General features: G+C 42.2%; 1 protein-coding gene across 1 annotated transcript in view; it reads right to left on the bottom strand.

Annotated features, from left to right (window-relative positions):
- LOC128685754 (uncharacterized) overlaps positions 1–20,000 on the bottom strand; it is a 28,463-nt gene that overhangs the window by 3,359 nt on the left and 5,104 nt on the right. The window contains exons 2-7 of the mRNA XM_070087816.1: positions 12,079–12,299; positions 10,114–10,499; positions 7,976–8,540; positions 7,554–7,715; positions 7,046–7,341; positions 3,904–4,066 (exon numbers count right to left, since the gene is read on the bottom strand). Coding sequence (XP_069943917.1) covers positions 3,904–4,066; positions 7,046–7,341; positions 7,554–7,715; positions 7,976–8,540; positions 10,114–10,499; positions 12,079–12,299 — 1,793 coding nt within the window. The remainder of the gene's footprint in view (positions 1–3,903; positions 4,067–7,045; positions 7,342–7,553; positions 7,716–7,975; positions 8,541–10,113; positions 10,500–12,078; positions 12,300–20,000) is intronic.

Raw genomic sequence — 20,000 nt, 5'->3', positions numbered from 1 at the left:
AGCAATTTATTTTAGCCTAACACAACTAAATATATTTTAAATACGTCTACAATAATTTAGTACTAAACAAACACAATCAAATATGCTTTTTTCATTTGGTTCAAAATGATTTTGGAGAAATTATTGCATACACAAATTTTCACTTTTCCTATATGGCAATATGAGCGTTGCTATTTAAGCCAAGATCGCAAGTTCTGCTTATTCGGCACGACATATATATATATATATATATATATATATATATATATATATATATATATATATATATATATATATATATATATATATATATATATATATATATATATATATATATATATATATGTATCGAGAAATGTATTTATCTCACAGTATGTATACTGACAGTTTGCTATAATCCCTAATTTAGGGATTATAGTATCTTTGTCAGGTGGTAACGAGGCTCCGTGTAGTCCAGATGACACTAGTGCAGTTGAGAGGCTTTGAACCCCAGTTAACCAGCCAAACCCTGTGAAGTATGTAGTGATCCGGGAAGACTGATAGATATCTCTAGTAGACGTTTGTTCAACTTAACCGGTGAGGAGGTGTTACACACACACGTGAACAAGTACACACAGACACATGTGTAAGTGTCACACACACGTGTACAAGTACACACAGGCACATGTGTAAGTGTCAGACACACGTGAACAAGTACACACAGGCACATGTGTAAGTGTCAGACACACGTGAACAAGTACACACAGGCACATGTGTAAGTGTCAGACACACGTGAACAAGTACACACAGGCACATGTGTAAGTGTCAGACACACGTGAACAAGTACACACAGGCACATGTGTAAGTGTCACATACACGTGAACAAGTACACACAGGCACATGTGTAAGTGTCAGACACACGTGAACAAGTACACACAGGCACATGTGTAAGTGTCAGACACACGTGAACAAGTACATACAGGCACATGTGTAAGTGTCAGACACACGTGAACAAGTACACACAGACACATGTGTAAGTGTCACACACACGTGAACAAGTACACACAGGCACATGTGTAAGTGTCAGACACACGTGAACAAGTACACACAGGCACATGTGTAAGTGTCACATACACGTGAACAAGTACACACAGGCACATGTGTAAGTGTCAGACACACGTGAACAAGTACACACAGGCACATGTGTAAGTGTCAGACACACGTGAACAAGTACACACAGGCACATGTGTAAGTGTCAGACACACGTGAACAAGTACACACAGGCACATGTGTAAGTGTCAGACACACGTGAACAAGTACACACAGGCACATGTGTAAGTGTCACATACACGTGAACAAGTACACACAGGCACATGTGTAAGTGTCACACACACGTGTACAAGTACACACAGGCACATGTGTAAGTGTCACACACGTGGTCAAGTACACACAGACACCTCCTGGATACTCCAGTACTTAGAAGTGAAGTCAGTGTTTATACTTGACGTCCTTCGTAATAAACAATTTATAATTGTGACGAAGTCATTACACTGACTCATTATCTCACTTCAGAACATGTTTTGACTTCAGGAAGTGAGTGGTGAGGCGCTCACGTCAATGCTCTCTAGAAGCGACGCATTCACGCACTTGGACGCACTGGGTCGCACCCCGCGCTGCGTCAGTGAATATCCGCGTGCACAGCCGTGCTGACAGATGAGTATGTTAAACAGAGACGGCCGTTTCATGCGATTTATTACGGCAGCTACGCTTCTTCAAGCTCTTCCGAAGCGCCAGCGCACTGTACAGTCTCACATCTTCACCCTCCTTGGAACAAAAGGTCGTGGCTCCATATATAACGTGGTATATATTAGAAAGCTTCCTTCCCTGTATACCAGGCTCCTGACATTAATAATAATAATAATAATAATAATAATAATAATAATAATAATAATAATAATAATAATAATATTTAATGATAATAATAATAATATTTAATGATAATAATAATAATAATAATAATAATAATAATAATAATAATAATAATAATAATAATAATAATAATAATAATAAATGATAATAATAATGATAATAATAATAATAATAATAATAATAATAATAATAATAATAATAATAATAATAATAATAATAATAATAATAATGATAATAATAATAATAATAATAATGATAATAATAATAATAATAATAATAATAATGATAATAATAATAATAATAATAATAATAATAATAATAATAATAATAATGATAATAATAATAATAATAATAATAATAATAATAATGATAATAATAATAATAATAATAATAATAATGATAATAATAATAACAATAATAATAATAATAATAATAATAATAATAATAATAATAATGATAATAATAATAATAATAATAATAATAATAATAATAATAATAATAATAATGATAATAATAATAATACTAATAATAATAATTATAATAATAATAATAATAATAATAATAATAATAATAATAATAATAATAATAATAATAATAATAATAATAATAATAATAATAATAATAATAATAATAATAATAATAATAATAATAATAATAATGATAATGATAATAATAATAATAATAATAATAATAATAATAATAATAATAATAATAATAATAATAATAATAATAATAATAATAATGATAATAATAATAATAATAATAATAATGATAATAATAATAATAATAATAATAATAATAATAATAATAATAATAATAATAATAATAATAATAATAATAATAATAATAATAATAATAATAATAATAATAATAATAATAATAATGATAATAATAATAATAATAATAATAATAATAATAATAATAATAATAATAATAATAATGATAATAATAATAATAATAATAATAATAATAATAATAATAATAATAATAATAATAATAATAATAATACAGAAAGCTCCTTGGTTATGCAGAGCATTTTGGGTAACTTAGGTTGTTTGTCCCCAGGATGCGACCCACACACCAGTCGGCTAAAACCCATGTACCTACTTACTGCTAAGTGAACAAGGACAGCAGGTGTCTTAAGGAAACCCGCCCCTCATATTTCCATGCGTATCGGGGATCGAACCACGGACCTCAGTGTGTGAGCTGAGTTAGTAGCGCTGACATGGGCATAATTCTATCATCAAAATGTGAGTCTGTGTTGACTCAGTGTTGTCGTTTATTTTCATTATACAATGTGAGTTGTTTCTAACTAACATGTATCCCACTATCTGTGAAGGACAGCTAACTTCACTAACTCGAAGTTCGTGCGATATAGACAGGTTTAGTATTTAAATTCGTACGAGTTAATGACTCGCGAAATTGAAATGACACGATTGTCAACAACTCAGTGAACTGAGGGTTCGAACCCCTGGCAAGCCAGTGGTAAAACTAGCAAACCAGTGCTCTAACCACTGTACCACGCCGGTCTAAAACAATTCATACAACTAGGTATATTTCTATACCCACACCTTTGAAGGGCTTGCCACAGCTATGTTGATGTGAGATTCCTCTGTGAAAAGCTGTATTTGTAGTTACAGTGGTGTCCCATGCTAACCTTCCTAATGTGTAGTAGTAATGTTCTTAGTTGGGTAAATCTTATTAGGCCAGCAAAGTACAGTGGATAGTGCTCTGGCCTTCTGGTTTAAGGACTGACTTATTGAAGGTTCGAGCCTTGCCTCGTTCAGTGAGTCGAACGACGTGTTAGCACGGAAACTAACACGCAGAGCGTAGTGAAACCTGCGGGGCAAGTTTGAAAGACGTGAGGAAAGTGACCATCCCTTACACCCCTCTCCTTGCCATCCCTCACTCCCTCCTTCCCCTCCCCAATCCCTCTTTCCCCTCCCTCACCCTCTCCTCCCACACATCTTCATATTCCCCTCTGACTCTGAAGTGACCCCTTACGTCAGCGCTGACCTGGAATATGCTAATCCCCCTGACCCCCGTGGTAGGGCGGGAAGTCACGTAAGTGAGGTCAGCGAAGCGGCCGTAAGCCAGATCACGGAGAGTTTGATACAGATCGAAGTTGGCTGTGAGTCGTCTTTTGTTGACCTGCAAGTTCCTGAAGGCTTCCTGGTACCTGTGGAAGAGAAGGAGCTGGAGTCAGAGTAAGAGCAGAGGTAGACTGACGTAGTCCTTCTCTTACGAAGGAGGCAAGTCCTTCTCAGATCCTACTCTTTTCATTGCAATATTAGCCCACAATACAGAGATGAGAGATTAAACGCTTGCAGCGCCACCTGTATGTGTGCGTTTGAAGAAGTTTCACCAACCAGTGGATTTTTAGTTCAATACGAAGACTGGAATAAATATGTCTAGTGGCTTTATCAGTACAATACAAGGACATAATATGAAGAATTCTGTATAGAAGATGAGGTAATCAGTCCCTCAGTCTTGGAGTTGGTGAGCAGCACCGTAGTGTTGAAGGAACTGAAGCACAGTCATGGAACTTGGACGTGCAGCAGACGCAGACATTGTCACAGGTAGGCGGGACTCCCCAGTATAAGCAGGTCATACCAGAGGAATGGACCAGAAGTAAGAAAGAAGATCGTGTAGATGTCCTCTGTACCAAGATTCCAAGATGTTGCAATGTCTGACAAGTTGTACGTAAATGGTACACAATTCCGACATCTGTTACACTTGTGTTTAATCCTTCATCTTGTCGGTATTGTGTACCATTTATGTACAAAGTTGTCTAAGTATTGTACATGTGTCTGGGCTCAGGTTCCAGTGTCATCACTCTGCTAGACTGACTGTTGGACAGGAATACGTAAGCCTCCCACCACTTTCAACATTTCCAAACACATTTCAGTTTTCCCTGAATCATTCCAACACTCCGCAACACACTCCAATATACCCAGCAACACTAACATTCCGAAATGCACCACGACATTACTTAACATTCCCAAACACACTCCAGTACTCCCCAGCACTCCAGTACTACTGTTTGACTTACTCAGAGTCCCTTCCAACATCCCCCACACAGTCTTACAACACTTCTCAACACCCACAACACTCTTCAACACAGTGTTACAACACTTCTCAACACCCACAACACTCTTCAACACAGTGTTACAACACTTCTCAACACCCACAACACTCTTCAACGCAGTCTTACAACACTTCTCAACACCCACAACACTCTTCAACGCAGTCTTACAACACTTCTCAACACCCACAACACTCTCCAACACAGTCTTACAACACTTCTCAACACCCACAACACTCTTCAACACAGTCTTACAACACTTCTCAACACCCACAACACTCTCCAACACAGTCTTACAACACTTCTCAACACCCACAACACTCTTCAACGCAGTCTTACAACACTTCTCAACACCCACAACACTCTCCAACACAGTCTTACAACACTTCTCAACACCCACAACACTCTTCAACACAGTGTTACAACACTTCTCAACACTCACAACACTCTCCAACACAGTCTTACAACACTTCTCAACACCCACAACACTCTTCAACACAGTGTTACAACACTTCTCAACACCCACAACACTCTTCAACGCAGTCTTACAACACTTCTCAACACCCACAACACTCTTCAACACAGTCTTACAACACTTCTCAACACCCACAACACTCTCCAACACAGTCTTACAACACTTCTCAACACCCACAACACTCTCCAACACAGTCTTACAACACTTCTCAACACCCACAACACTCTTCAACACAGTCTTACAACACTTCTCAACACGCCACAACACTCTTCAACACAGTCTTACAACACTTCTCAACACGCCACAACACTCTCCAACACAGTCTTACAACACTTCTCAACACCCACAACACTCTTCAACACAGTCTTACAACACTTCTCAACACGCCACAACACTCTCCAACACAGTCTTACAACACTTCTCAACACCCACAACACTCTCCAACACAGTCTTACAACACTTCTCAACACCCACAACACTCTTCAACACAGTCTTACAACACTTCTCAACACGCCACAACACTCTTCAACACAGTCTTACAACACTTCTCAACACGCCACAACACTCTCCAACACAGTCTTACAACACTTCTCAACACCCACAACACTCTTCAACACAGTCTTACAACACTTCTCAACACGCCACAACACTCTCCAACACAGTCTTACAACACTTCTCAACACCCACAACACCCTTCAACACAGTCTTACAACACTTCTCAACACCCACAACACTCTTCAACACAGTCTTACAACACTTCTCAACACGCCACAACACTCTCCAACACAGTCTTACAACACTTCTCAACACCCACAACACTCTTCAACACAGTCTTACAACACTTCTCAACACGCCACAACACTCTCCAACACAGTCTTACAACACTTCTCAACACCCACAACACCCTTCAACACAGTCTTACAACACTTCTCAACACGCCACAACACTCTCCAACACTTTCTAGACTTTTCAAAGAGCAAGAGATTGAAAACCTATCAAGTCTGAGTTATTATTATTATTATTAATATTATTATTATTAGTAGAAGTAGTAGTATTATAATTATTATTATTATTATTATTATTATTAGTAGTAGTAGTAGTAGTAGTAGTAGTAATAATAATAGTAGTAGTAGTAGTAATAGTAGTAGCAGTAGCAGTAATAGTAGTAGTAGGAGTACTAGTAGTAGTAGCAGTAGTAGTAGTAGAAACAGTAGTAGCAGTAGTAGTAGTAGTAGTAGTAACAGTAGTAGTAGTACTAGTAGTCGCAGTAGTAGTAGCAGGAGCAATAATAGGATGAGTAGTAGTAAACTATAGCAGTAGTAGTAAAATCTGGAGTAATTATTGCAGTAGTTGTAAAGAGCCTCAAAAATCACCTCTCCATTCTTTCCACCTCCTCCAGTATATATTCTCTCCATCGCACAGAAAAAAAATTCCACTGGATGGCGAAAAGTCTAAGTAATGAAGACAGGCAGATGTTGACATGTGCTTTATACATCCACTTCCCGGTATAAATTAACACTTCTCATCCCCTAACATCATCCCTCCAACGCACTCCCATCACATTCTCCAACGCACCTCCAACACTTCCTTCAACTCACCTGTTCCTGAACCATGGTGGGAGGTAAAGAAGGACGTAAGGTAGTCTCTCCTCCAGCATTCCAACGTAGGTAGATCGGATGCTTCCCCACCTCATGCCGTGGTCGCTGACGAAGAAGAGAGCCGTGTGATTGAGAGCCCCCAGCTCCTGCAGCTGCCGCAGGTAGCGCAGGTGCGGCAAATCAGCGTGTCGCAACATGTTGATGTAGTCGTGGCTGATGCTTGCCGACCAATACAAGCCGAAGGTAGGAGTGTCAAGGAAGGTGCGGGCCACCTCGATAGAATAGTCCTGGATCACCTGAAGACAAGATGAAGAATGAGTAAGCGTATAGTGGGAAGCAGGGTTAGTAGCAGGCGAGAGTGGGGTTAGTGTCGCCTTATTTGGCAGCCCTAACACTTGTTGAAGAGCACTTTTTACATGTGTCCTGAATACTCACTAAACACCTGTCTCCTGAGCACTCACTAAACTCCTGCCTCCTGACACCTGCTTAACACCTGTCTTGCCCTCACCTCAATGCTGAGCTTGTCGCCCTGGCACACGTTAGAGTTGCCGTGTTTGGCAGTGCCGATCTCCTTCTCCGAGGCCATAAAGAAAGCTCTCCCGTAGAAGTCTGTCGGCTGCTTCACGAAGCCGTTGTGAAGGTAGTTGAATATTCCCATCCACGGCGAGTCCTGCAAGGATATCGTAGGGTTAACGGCGGAAGGTCACGCAAGGATAAAGCAGGATTAACGGTGGAAGGTCACGCAAGGATATCGTATGAAGGACAAACAGGCACACTACCCTAACTGGAACGATACACAGATAATCCACACATAAGAGAAAGAAACTTGTGACAGATTCTTTCGAAAAAAAATACACACACATGATAATTACAAATCTAAACAACTCATAATAATTACAAATGTACACTACTCAGAATCCTTCTACTCACCTCCACATAAGCAGTGACGTATCCATTCCTTTTGAAGTCCTTCCAGATCCAGTGACAGTTGTCGTATTTCTCTTTTTTGGGCACGCAGGAGTGGTTAGCCAACTCGTGGGTGTTGAGGCCGCTTAGTAACGGGATCAGATTAGGGAAGGTATTGTCTCCCACCTTGTTGAAGCCAGCCAGGTCCACAGCTCCTAGCTCCTCCGTCAGGAAACGATATGTCTTGGGCAGGTGGCGGCGCATGTTGAGACGCGAGGCAGAGTCTGTGCCGAAGATGATCACGCTGAGTTTCTCAGCCTCGTTCCTCTCCGGATGGTCTGCAGGCTCAGGGATCTCCTCACTCTCCGCGGTGCTGTCGTTGTCACTGGTGGTGTTTGGATTACTCACATATCCTTCTATGGAGAAGTTAAATGCGGCGGACGCCGGTGGTGCTAGCAGCTTGTCTCGCTGGATGAAGTAGTGGACGTTCTTGTAGACGACGATGCTGCTCATGTTGCAGTAGACAAGAATCCCCTCCTCCTGCACCGTCGTCTGCGCCCCCTGCAGAGGTCGACACCAGCTGCTGTACCTGCAGAAACAAGCACAGGTATTCACACCGCACCTCAGCCTATACCTTGACAACAACCTGAATTTCAGCACCCATATCCAACACATAACCAAAAAAGTATCCAAAACGGTTGGGATCCTCTCCAAGATACGATACTACGTGCCGCAAAATGCCCTTCTCACACTATACCACTCACTTATTTATCCATACCTCACCTATGCTATTTGTGCTTGGGGATCAACTGCAGCAACACACCTAAAGCCAATAATAACCCAACAAAAAGCTGCAGTAAGAATACTCACTAAATCCCATCCCTGGCAACATCCCCCCCCCCACTCTTCATAGATCTAAACTTACTCCCTGTTCAGTACATCCACACTTACTACTGTGCAATCTACATCTACAGGACCTTAAACTCCAATATCAACCTTGACCTAAAACGCTTTCTTGATAGTTGTGACAGAACCCACAGGCACAACACCAGACACAAACATCTCTATGACATTCCCCGTGTCCGACTAAACCTTTACAAAAATTCAATGTATGTCAAAGGCCCTAAAATCTGGAATACCCTACCTGAGAACTCTAGAACTGCAGACAGATTCATCACCTTCAAAATTATCATTAGAAAACATCTTATCTCCCTGATACACCCTGTCAACTAACTTCACGAATACCACCTGGTGGTTCACACTTACACTCATTCACCCATTTGACCATAAACAGAAATATTAATCTCAATCTTAAAATAATGAATCCTGTGATACTCCAATACTGAAACTATGTATTGTGCCAAAACAAAAGCATTCACATTGCTAAACTCACAAACTAGTATTTAGTCACTTAGCCATAATACCAACTTACCTCATAATTTGTAATATTTTAAAATTAAGAATAAAACTAAGTCTGCCCGAAATGCCTAGCCATGCTAGGCGTTCTAGTGGTACACTCTGTAATTATTATTTTACTACATGTAAACCACACAACAACCAAATTCTGTAAACTCAGCATTGTAATCCTTATAGAGAATAAACTTTGAATTTGAATTTGAATTTGAATACACCAAACACCTGACACACCACAATACCTCACCAGGTACATCCAACACCTGACTTACACCACAACACCTCACCAGAAACACCTTTGTTGTGATATAAAGTAGTGTTGGGATAAAGCTTTATTTTCATTTTTATTATTAATTACTATTATTCTATCTATGATAAATTCATTTATGTAAGAATTGAATACAAAAACATAGACCTTTTATTAATAATAACAATAGAAGATTTTCTTTGGCTGTTAGTGTATTTTTAACCTCTGGTAGGATGTCAGCCACACTCACAGCCACACTCACAGCCACACTCACAGCTACATTCACAGCTACACTCACAGCCACACTCACAGCTACACGTTGTAGAAGTCATTATATTAAGTGTGCGTGCTGCTGTAAGCGAGGCTCACAGCCACACTCACAACCACACTCCAACAACCGCGTTGATCACCAGTGAAACTTTCGATAGAAGGACACGTTGTCGAAGTCATTATATTAAGTGTGCGTGCTGCTGTAAGCGAGGCTTGAGTGCGAGGAACTCACCTCCAGCGGCTGTCAGCAGCGGTAGTGTACAGGTGAGGCTGCTGCTCCACACGGTATATACCTCTGTAACAGCAGCGTACCTCACTAGGAGGAGAAGGAGAAGGAGGTGACCTCTCCTCCGAGCTGCTGTTACTCGTCAGGTCGAAGTAGACATCTGTGTCCTCTCTGTAGACCGTGGTGACAGGCGCGGTGGCAGTTGGCAGACCAGAGTAACTGGTGTCGTTGGTTGGGTATGATATGTTGAATGCGGTTGTAGTGTCGGTGGAGTAGAGCTTCTCCTGGTAGACACTGAGGTAGTGGTGGAGGTTGTGTTTAAAGACCTCCTGGTGGTAGTACAAGGTGGTTCCCTGGGTTGAGGTCAGTGCTGGAGGGCCCTTACAGGTCAGCTGTGATAGGTCAGTTTATTCAGACACACATAAGTACAGTTACATGAACCTAGGTGACTACAATTATCATACACAGTAACATATGTGTCAGTTAAGTAGAATAACTTAAAAAAAAGTCGGACGACCTGACTTATTTCCAATGAACCACGGACACACGGTGTCCTTGGTTCAATTCCCGGCAAAGGATGGAAACATTGGGCATGTTTCCTTGCACCTGTAGTTCATGTTCACCCATCAGTAAAATGGGTACCTGGGAGTTAATCGACTGGTGTGGGTCGCATCCTGGAGACAAAAATTGAGCTAATTTTCCCGAAACGCTTTGCATAACAAGCGGCTTTCTGTGTAGTAGTATGTCACTGATGTCAGCTAGGACTGTATACCTTGTACATGTACTTGTAGAAATTAAAGATGTTATTATTATTATTATTATTATTATTATTATTATTATTATTATTATTATTATTATTATTATTATTATTATTATTATTATTATTATTATTATAAAGCCCAGCTGTAGGATACAGTAGAAGTCAGCCATGATTATAACATTAAAATTTAAAACAGCTTATTACATATATTGCTGTAAAAAATTAAGCCTGGTGGCTAAAGCTCCCGCTTCACACACGGAGGGCCCGGGTTCGATTCCCGGCGGGTGGAAACATTTCGACACGTTTCCTTACACCTGTTGTCCTGTTCACCTAGCAGCAAATAGGTACCTGGGTGTTAGTCGACTGGTGTGGGTGGCATCCTGGGGGACAAGATTAAGGACCCCAATGGAAATAAGTTAGACAGTCCTCGATGACGCACTGACTTTCTTGGGTTATCCTGGGTGGCTAACCCTCCGGGGTTAAAAATCCGAACGAAATCTTATCTTATCTTATCTTACGCTGATGCACTAATTAAACCAGTATCTCCTGATGCTTATCACAGAAAACCCAATTATTCGACTTTAAAGAAAATGGATACATGCATGAACATAGAGGGGGAACTATCATTCAATATACAAGTGTTGGAGAGTAAGTTAGTGATCTTTATTTACTACAAGTACATGTACAAGGTTTACAGTCATAGCTGACAACAATAACTAAGTAAGTAAGTAAGTAAGTTTATTCAGGTATACACAAATACAGTTACATAGAATTATCATACATAGCAGCATATGTGTAGAGAACCTGGGATAACACAAAAAAGTCAGACAGAGTGACTTATTTCCATTGGGGTCCTTTACTACTACTTTATAGAAAGTCCCTTGTTATGCTCCGCATTTCGGACAAATTAGGTCAGTGTCCCAGGATGCGACCCACACCAGTCGACTAAATAATCAGAAATGGTTAACAAACACAAATATGTTGATTCATCAGGCAACTCATTATTGTAACTACAGAATCTCAATATAAACTTCCAAAGAAATAAAAATTGTATTGTATGTACAACAGAAAATGCAACTACCCTTAAGAAATTAGTTACCCGAAATATTTTATAACAGAAAACAGAAACTATCCACAATAAGAGAAAACGGGTACTTGTATCAAGAGAGAAGGGAAACTCGTGTATCAAGAGAGGGACAATTGTCACCCACCATAATGGGGTTGGATATGAATCTGGTGATGGTGTGATGGAATGGATCAAAGTCTGGTATAATGCAGCCAGGGGTATGAACCAGGAAGCCTTGGTGCAAGTCTCCTGCTGCCTGGGTACTGCTCTCTGCTTCCTCCTGCTGCTTCTGTGCCCCTGATGTGAGGGGCAAGGCGTTGAGGGTAGGCACTATAACATCCATGGTGTACTGAGGGTCGCGGTGAACTGAAATTGAGACCACAATTGTGAACTCTGAGGTAATGAAATACAAGGACAAGTGTGGAAAATAATGTATTTTCCAGAAAAAAATAGAGTGTATTTTTTATGTAAATTAATGCAATACATTGTATTTAATAAAATTCATGTTATAAAAAATTGGAAATTCTGCGCCTGCGCAGACGAGACTCGTCATGTTTGAACTAGTCAACACAAACGTTAGTGAATAATCGGAAGAATTTTCGTGCTCTAGAGGTTAAATTGGGCTGACACCTCTCAAATAGGAGACGAAATTGTTGGTTGTGCATTCCTGCATAACTTGAGATATCAGACGACTGGACAAGACAGCTCCAGGAAACTCAGATAAGCTATCTAAATTGTGTTGTAATTTTGGCCAGTATTATCATCATAAATTTAGTTAGAAAGGTTTTCAAGTAAGATATACATTAATCTCCAGTCAAATTGGTGAGTAATATTAAGATTTATTCTCCTTCTGTTATATAAGTGTGTATAAGTATCATTAATTTTAATATACAGTCCAACAATTTTTATATTTACCAGAATTCCTGGTGTGTATGTACATTTCATTTGTAATTAATAGGTCTAGAGCAACTTGTGGATAAGACAGTTGTAGGTATCGAAGGGGGACATTTTTGCGACCTAGGTGTCCCAAATTCCTACTTGTCTATGTAACTTTGATAAATAATAATTATCTTTGTTATCATTTACTGGTATGTACATTATGAGTTGCATCCAGATAAATGCAATTTTCCACAATTAATTTGCCCGTTGGTCCTTCGAACCGGAGAAAAACAACGGGCAAATTAAATGTGGAAAATTGCATTTATCTGGATGTAACTCATAACAATAAAGGGGAGACATGATAACGACATACAAGATATTGCGGGGAATAGACAAGGTGGACAGAGATAGGATGTTCCAGAGAGGGGACACAGAAACAAGGGGTCACAACTGGAAGCTGAAGACTCAGACGAGTCACAGGGACGTTAGGAAGTATTTCTTCAGTCATAGAGTCGTCAGGAAGTGGAATAGCCTAGCAAGTGAAGTAGTGGAGGCAGGAACCATGCATAGTTTTAAGAAGAGGTATGACAAAGCTCAGGAAGCAGAGAGGGGGATGACCTAGTAGCGATCAGTGAAGAGGCGGGACCAGGAGCTGAGTTTCGACCCCTGCAAACACAATTAGGTGTATTAGGTGAGTACACACAAACACACACACACACACACACACACACACACACACACACACACACACACACACACACACACACACACACACACACACACACACACACATACACACACACAGGGGCCAGGAGCTCGGACTCGGGGCCAGGAGCTCGGACTCGACCCCTGCAACCTCAACTAGGTGAGTACACACATACACACACACACACATACACACACACACACACACACATATCCAGACTCACACATACACTTCCCCCTCCCCACCGACATCTCACTCCTTCCCCTGATCCCACCCCTCCCTCTTTCACCCTCCCCTTCCCCACCTCTCCCCTCCTTCCCCTTCTCCCTCTCCCACTCACCCACTTGCTTCTCCCTCCTTCCCCTTCTCCCTCTCCCACTCACCCACTTGCTTCTCCCTCCTTCCCACTCCCCATATTCCCCCCTAAATCCCCCTCGCCACTCCTTCCCCACATAGCCACAGTTCCTCCTCTACCTTCCCCCCCCACACTCTGACATACACACTACTAACCTAACACACAGAATTACATAGGTTTCCCACTCTGAGGCAATCAGGATAAAACAAAAATGGGTTGCTAGAGAGCAGGAAGAAAAACCAAGTGACAGGAGGAGGAAGCTGCAAAGGAAGATTGGGCAGCAGAGCTCATAAAACGGGAACATGAATGGGAAAAGAAACTAGAAGAACTTAGCATGAGAATGGAAGAGAGGATAGATATGGAAAGCAGGAAGTGGGAGGTGTAAGTCAAAGCAGCAGATGCTAGGATACAGAGTTTAGAAGAGGAACTGAAAAATCTGAAACAGCCTAAAGAACTAAAGAACATTTTGGGATTGACATCAGAGACTGCTACCTCAGTCACAAATAAGGGGACTGTAGGGAAAGAAGGAGCAAAACTGCATGTAGAAGCTCTATCAGAGGAGACTGTAGTAAATGAAAGAGCTAAGCTATATATGGAGGCCCTAACAGACCACAGCAGAGCCCAGGGAAAGCCGAGAAGGGAAAATGACAGGCCACTGAGCCCAAGTACATTAGCTAGTGAAACTGAAGAAAGGAAAGCTGCAATGGAGGAAATCAAATTGAATGAGGGGATACACAAGGATATGCAGTGGGAGAATGAAAGGGTGAGGTCAGTCTTTGTGTATGGGCTCCAGGAAGTTGAAGGGGAAACATATGAAGCAAGAAAACAAGGGGAAAAAAGCAATTGAAAGCATCATAAAAGCAATAGGAGAAGATGACGTGACCCAGCTGGAAAATTTTCGGAGAATAGGGGGTTAGTAAAAAAAGAACCCGGCCAGTGAAAGTGACCTTCAAGGCAGAATCGACTCGGAACAGGATCCTGCAGGAAAAACCACGATTAAGGACATGCCGGAATACAGGAAGGTGTATCTCGACCGCAACAGAACACAAGAAGAAAGGCAGAAACTGAGAGAGATGGTACAAAGGTGAAAAGAGGAAAGAGAGGGGATGGAGAAGACAGACAGGAGATCCTAGACACAGGAAGAAAATCAAATACAGCCTCCCTCACAACTTCCTATAGAAGCCTCTCAACCAGGTCAACCTCAGTGCAACCAAACACTCTAAACCAAAACACCCATGCCACATCCAATGCCCCCACCCACTGCATTACAAACTCCACCCCCACAGCAACCACCCATAGTTCCTTATCAGTTCTCCCACTTCCCCAACCCCAATACACCTCCCAGACCACAATCTTAGAAAAGAAGTTGAAGGTGTGGTATACAAATGCAGATGGAATAACAAATAAGTATGAGGAGTGGCACGAAAGAATCAAGGAGACATCCCCAGACATAATAGCACTCACAGAAACAAAACTCACCAGAATAATAGCAGATTCAATCTTTCCACCCGGATATCAAATCCTCAGGAAAGACAGAGGGAGGAGAGGGGGAGGAGGAGTTGCACTGCTCATTAAAAACCAGTGGGGGGTTGAGAAAATGGAAGGAATGGATGGCACGGGCGAAAGGGACTACTAGTAGGAACAATCCAGTCTGAGGGACATATGGTAATAATTGCAGTAATGTACAACCCACCACAGAACTGCAGGAGGCCAAGAGAAGAATACGATGAGAGCAACAGAGCAATGGTCGACACACTAGCCGAGGTGGCCAGGAGAGCACACATGGGGGAGCAAAGTTACTAGTTATGGGTGATTTCAATCACAAGGAGATTGACTGGGAAAACCTGGAGCCCCATGGGGGTCCCGAAACATGGAGAGCCAAGATGATGGATGTGGTACTGGGAAACCTCATGCATCAACATGTTAGAGACACTACCAGAGAGAGAGGAGAGGATGAACCAGCAAGACTGGACCTTGTATTCACCTTGAGTAGTTCGGACATCGAGGATATCATGTATGAAAGGCCCCTGGGAGCTAGTGAGCATGGGGTTCTGTGCTTCGACTACATAGTTGAGCTCCAAGTGGAGAGAGTAGCAGGAATAGGCTGGGAAAAACCGAACTACAAAAGGGGGAACTACTCAGGCATGAGGAACTTCCTTCAAGACATTGAATGGGAGAGGGAACTGACAGGAAAACCAGTACAAGAAATGATGGACTATGAAGCAACAAAATGCAAGGAGGCAGAGGAGAGGTTTGTTCCCAAGGGAAACAGAAATAATGGGAAGAACAGAACAAGTCCTTGGTTCACCCAAAGGTGTAGGGAGGCAAAAACTAGGTGTACTAGAGAATGGAAAAGGTACAGAAGACAGAGAACTCAGGAAAATAAAGAAATCAGCCGAAGAGCCAGAAACGAATATGCACAGATAAGAAGGGAGGCTCAGAGACAATATGAAAATGACATAGCATCAAAAGTAAAGACTGACCCGAAGCTGTTGTACAGACACATAAGGAGGAAAACAACAGTCAAGGACCAGGTAATCAGACTGAGGAAGGGTGATTGGGAATTCACAAGAAACGACCAAGAGGTATGTCAGGAGCTCAACACAAAATTTAAAGAGGTATTTACAGTGGAAACCAGTAGGACTCCAGGAAATCAGAACAGGGGGGCACACCAGCAAGTGCTGGATGAGGTACATATAACCAAGGAGGAGGTGAAGAAGCTGCTATGCGAACTTGACACCTCAAAGGCGGTGGGACCAGACAACATCTCTCCATGGGTCCTTAAAGAGGGAGCAGAGATATTGTGTGAGCCATTAACAAAGATCTTCAACACATCATTTGAAACTGGGCAACTCCCTGAGGTATGGAAAATGGCAAATGTAGTCCCAATTTTTAAAAAGGGAGACAGACATGAGGCACTAAACTACAGACCTGTATCACTAACGTGTATAGTATGCAAGGTCATGGAGAAGATCATCAGGAGGAGACTGGTGGGGCACCTGGAAAGAAACAAGTGTATAATTGACAACCAGCACGGTTTCAGGGAAGGAAAATCCTGTGTCACAAACCTACTAGAGTTTTATGATAAGGTGACAGAAGTAAGACAAGAGAGAGAGGGGTGGATCGACTGCATATTTTTGGACTGCAAGAAGGCCTTCGACACAGTTCCTCACAAGAGGTTACTGCAAAAGCTAGAGGATCAGGCACACATAACAGGAAAGGCACTGCAATGGATCAGAGAATACCTGACAGGGAGGCAACAACGAGTCATGGTACGCGACGAGGTGTCAGAGTGGGCGCCTGTGACAAGCGGGGTTCCACAGGGATCAGTCCTAGGACCTGTGCTGTTCTTGGTATATGCGAACGACATAACGGAAGGGATAGACTCAGAAGTGTCCTTGTTTGCAGATGATGCGAAGTTAATGAGAAGAATCAAATCGGATGAGGATCAGGCAGGACTACAAAGAGACCTGGACAGGCTACAAGCCTGGTCCAGCAACTGGCTCTTTGAATTTAACCCTGCCAAATGCAAAGTCATGAAGATTGGGGAAGGGCAAAGAAGACCGCAGACACAATATAGTTTAGATGGCCAAAGACTGCAAGGAAAAAGATCTGGGGGTGAGTATAACACCGAGCATATCTCCTGAGGCGCACATCAATCAGATAACTGCTGCAGCATACGGGCGCCTGGCAAACCTACGGATAGCGTTCCGATACCTCAGTAAGGATTCGTTTAAGACTCTGTATACCATTTACGTCAGGCCCATACTGGAGTATGCAGCACCAGTTTGGAATCAACACCTAGAAATTAGAGAAAGTGCAAAGGTTTGCAACAAGACTAGTCCCAGAGCTACGTGGATTGTCCTACGAAGAAAGGTTGAGGGAAATCGGCCTGACGACACTGGAGGACAGGAGGGTCAGGGGAGACATGATAACGACATATAAAATACTGCGCGGAATAGACAAGGTGGACAAAGACGGGATGTTCCAGAGAGGGGACACAGACACAAGAGGTCACAATTGGAAGTTGAAGACTCAGATGAATCAAAGGGATGTTAGGAAGTATTTCTTCAGTCATAGAGTAGTCAGGCCGTGGAATAGCCTAGAAAGTGACGTAGTGGAGGCGGGAACCATACATAGTTTTAAGGCGAGGTATGATGGAGCTCATGGGGCAGGGAGAGAGAGGACCTAGTGGCGATCAGCGGAGAGGCGGGGCCAGGAGCTGTGAATCGACCCCTGCAACCACAAATAGGTGAGTACAAATAGATGAGTACACACACACACACACACACACACACACACACACACACACACACACACACACACAAACACACACACACACACACACACACACACACACACACACACACACACACACAAACACACACACACACACACACACACACAAACACACACACACACACACACACACACACACACACACACACACACACACAAACAAACACACACACACACACACACACACAAACACACACACACACACACACACACACACACACACACACACACACACACACACACACACACACATACATAGTTTTAAGAAGAGGTATGACAAAGCTCAGGAAGCAGAGAGAGAGAGGATCCAGTAGCGATCAGTGAAGAGGCGGGGCCAGGAGCTGAGTCTCGACCCCTGCAACCACAATTAGGTGAGTACAAACACACACACACACACACACACACACACACACACACACACACACACACACACACACACACACACACACACACACACACACACACACAAACACACACACACACACACGAGATTGTAAATTTTCAGAGAATAGGGGGATACTCGAAGGGGAGAAACCGACCAATCAAGCTGATTCTCAGGACGGAAACAGTGCGGAACAGGATCCTCCAAGAGAAACCACGATTGAAATACTCGGAAGAGTACAAGAGGGTGTTCCTAGACAGAGACAGAACAAAATCAGAACGACAGCAGCTGAGGGAGAGGACAAAAAAGCGAAAGGAGCTAGGAAAAGAGACAAGGATGGAACCAGCAGAGGTCAGTCAGAGCAGAACAGAACAGCAAGGGCAAGCACACACACAACTATTCTCAGAACCATACAACCTATCACACCATCCCAACACACACTACAATCCATACCCACAGCCTCCACCCAACACCGAGCTATAGAATCCCACAGTATGCCACCAGGTCTCCCACCCTCACAGGCCCCCCAAACCACAGTGTTGGAAAGGAAACTGAACGTATGGTACACAAACGCTGATGGAATAACAAATAAGTGGGAGGAGTGGCATGAAAGAGTCAAAGAAGCATCACCGGACATCATAGCTCTCAGAGAAACCAAGCTTACAGGTATGATAACAGATGCCATCTTTCCAACGGGATACCAAATCCTGAGGAAAGACAGAGGGAACAGGGGGGGGTGGAGGAGTGGCGTTGCTGATCAAAAATCGCTGGAATTTTGATGAGCTGGAGAGAGGAGACAGCGGAGAAGAAAGTGATTACATAGCGGGAACACTTCACTCTGGAGGTCCCAAGGTGGTAATAGCAGTGATGTATAACCCACCACAGAACAGCAGGAGGCCAAGGCAATCTTTAAAAAAGGAGACAGACATGAAGCATTAAACTACAGACCAGTGTCACTGACATGTATAGTATGCAAAATCATGGAGAAGATTATCAGGAGAAGAGTGGTGGAACACCTAGAAAGGAACGATCTCATCAACAGCAGCCAACATGGTTTCAGGGACGGGAAATCCTGTGTCACAAACCTACTGGAGTTCTATGACATGGTGACAGCAGTAAGACAAGAGAGAGAGGGGTGGGTGGATTGCATTTTCTTGGACTGCAAGAAGGCGTTTGACACAGTTCCACACAAGAGATTGGTGCAAAAACTGGAGGACCAGGCAGGGATAACAGGGAAGGCACTACAATGGATCAGGGAATACTTGTCAGGAAGACAGCAGCGAGTCATGGTACGTGGCGAGGTGTCAAAGTGGGCACCTGTGACCAGCGGGGTCCCGCAGGGGTCAGTCCTAGGACCAGTGCTGTTTCTGGTATTTGTGAACGACATGACGGAAGGAATAGACTCTGAGGTGTCCCTGTTTGCAGATGACGTGAAGTTGATGAGAA

The sequence above is a fragment of the Cherax quadricarinatus genome, chromosome 23 (assembly GCF_038502225.1).
Source record: "Cherax quadricarinatus isolate ZL_2023a chromosome 23, ASM3850222v1, whole genome shotgun sequence".
NCBI lineage: Eukaryota > Metazoa > Arthropoda > Malacostraca > Decapoda > Parastacidae > Cherax > Cherax quadricarinatus.
The sequence above is the reverse complement of the archived record's forward strand: the minus strand, read 5'-3'. Positions and strand labels throughout refer to the sequence as shown.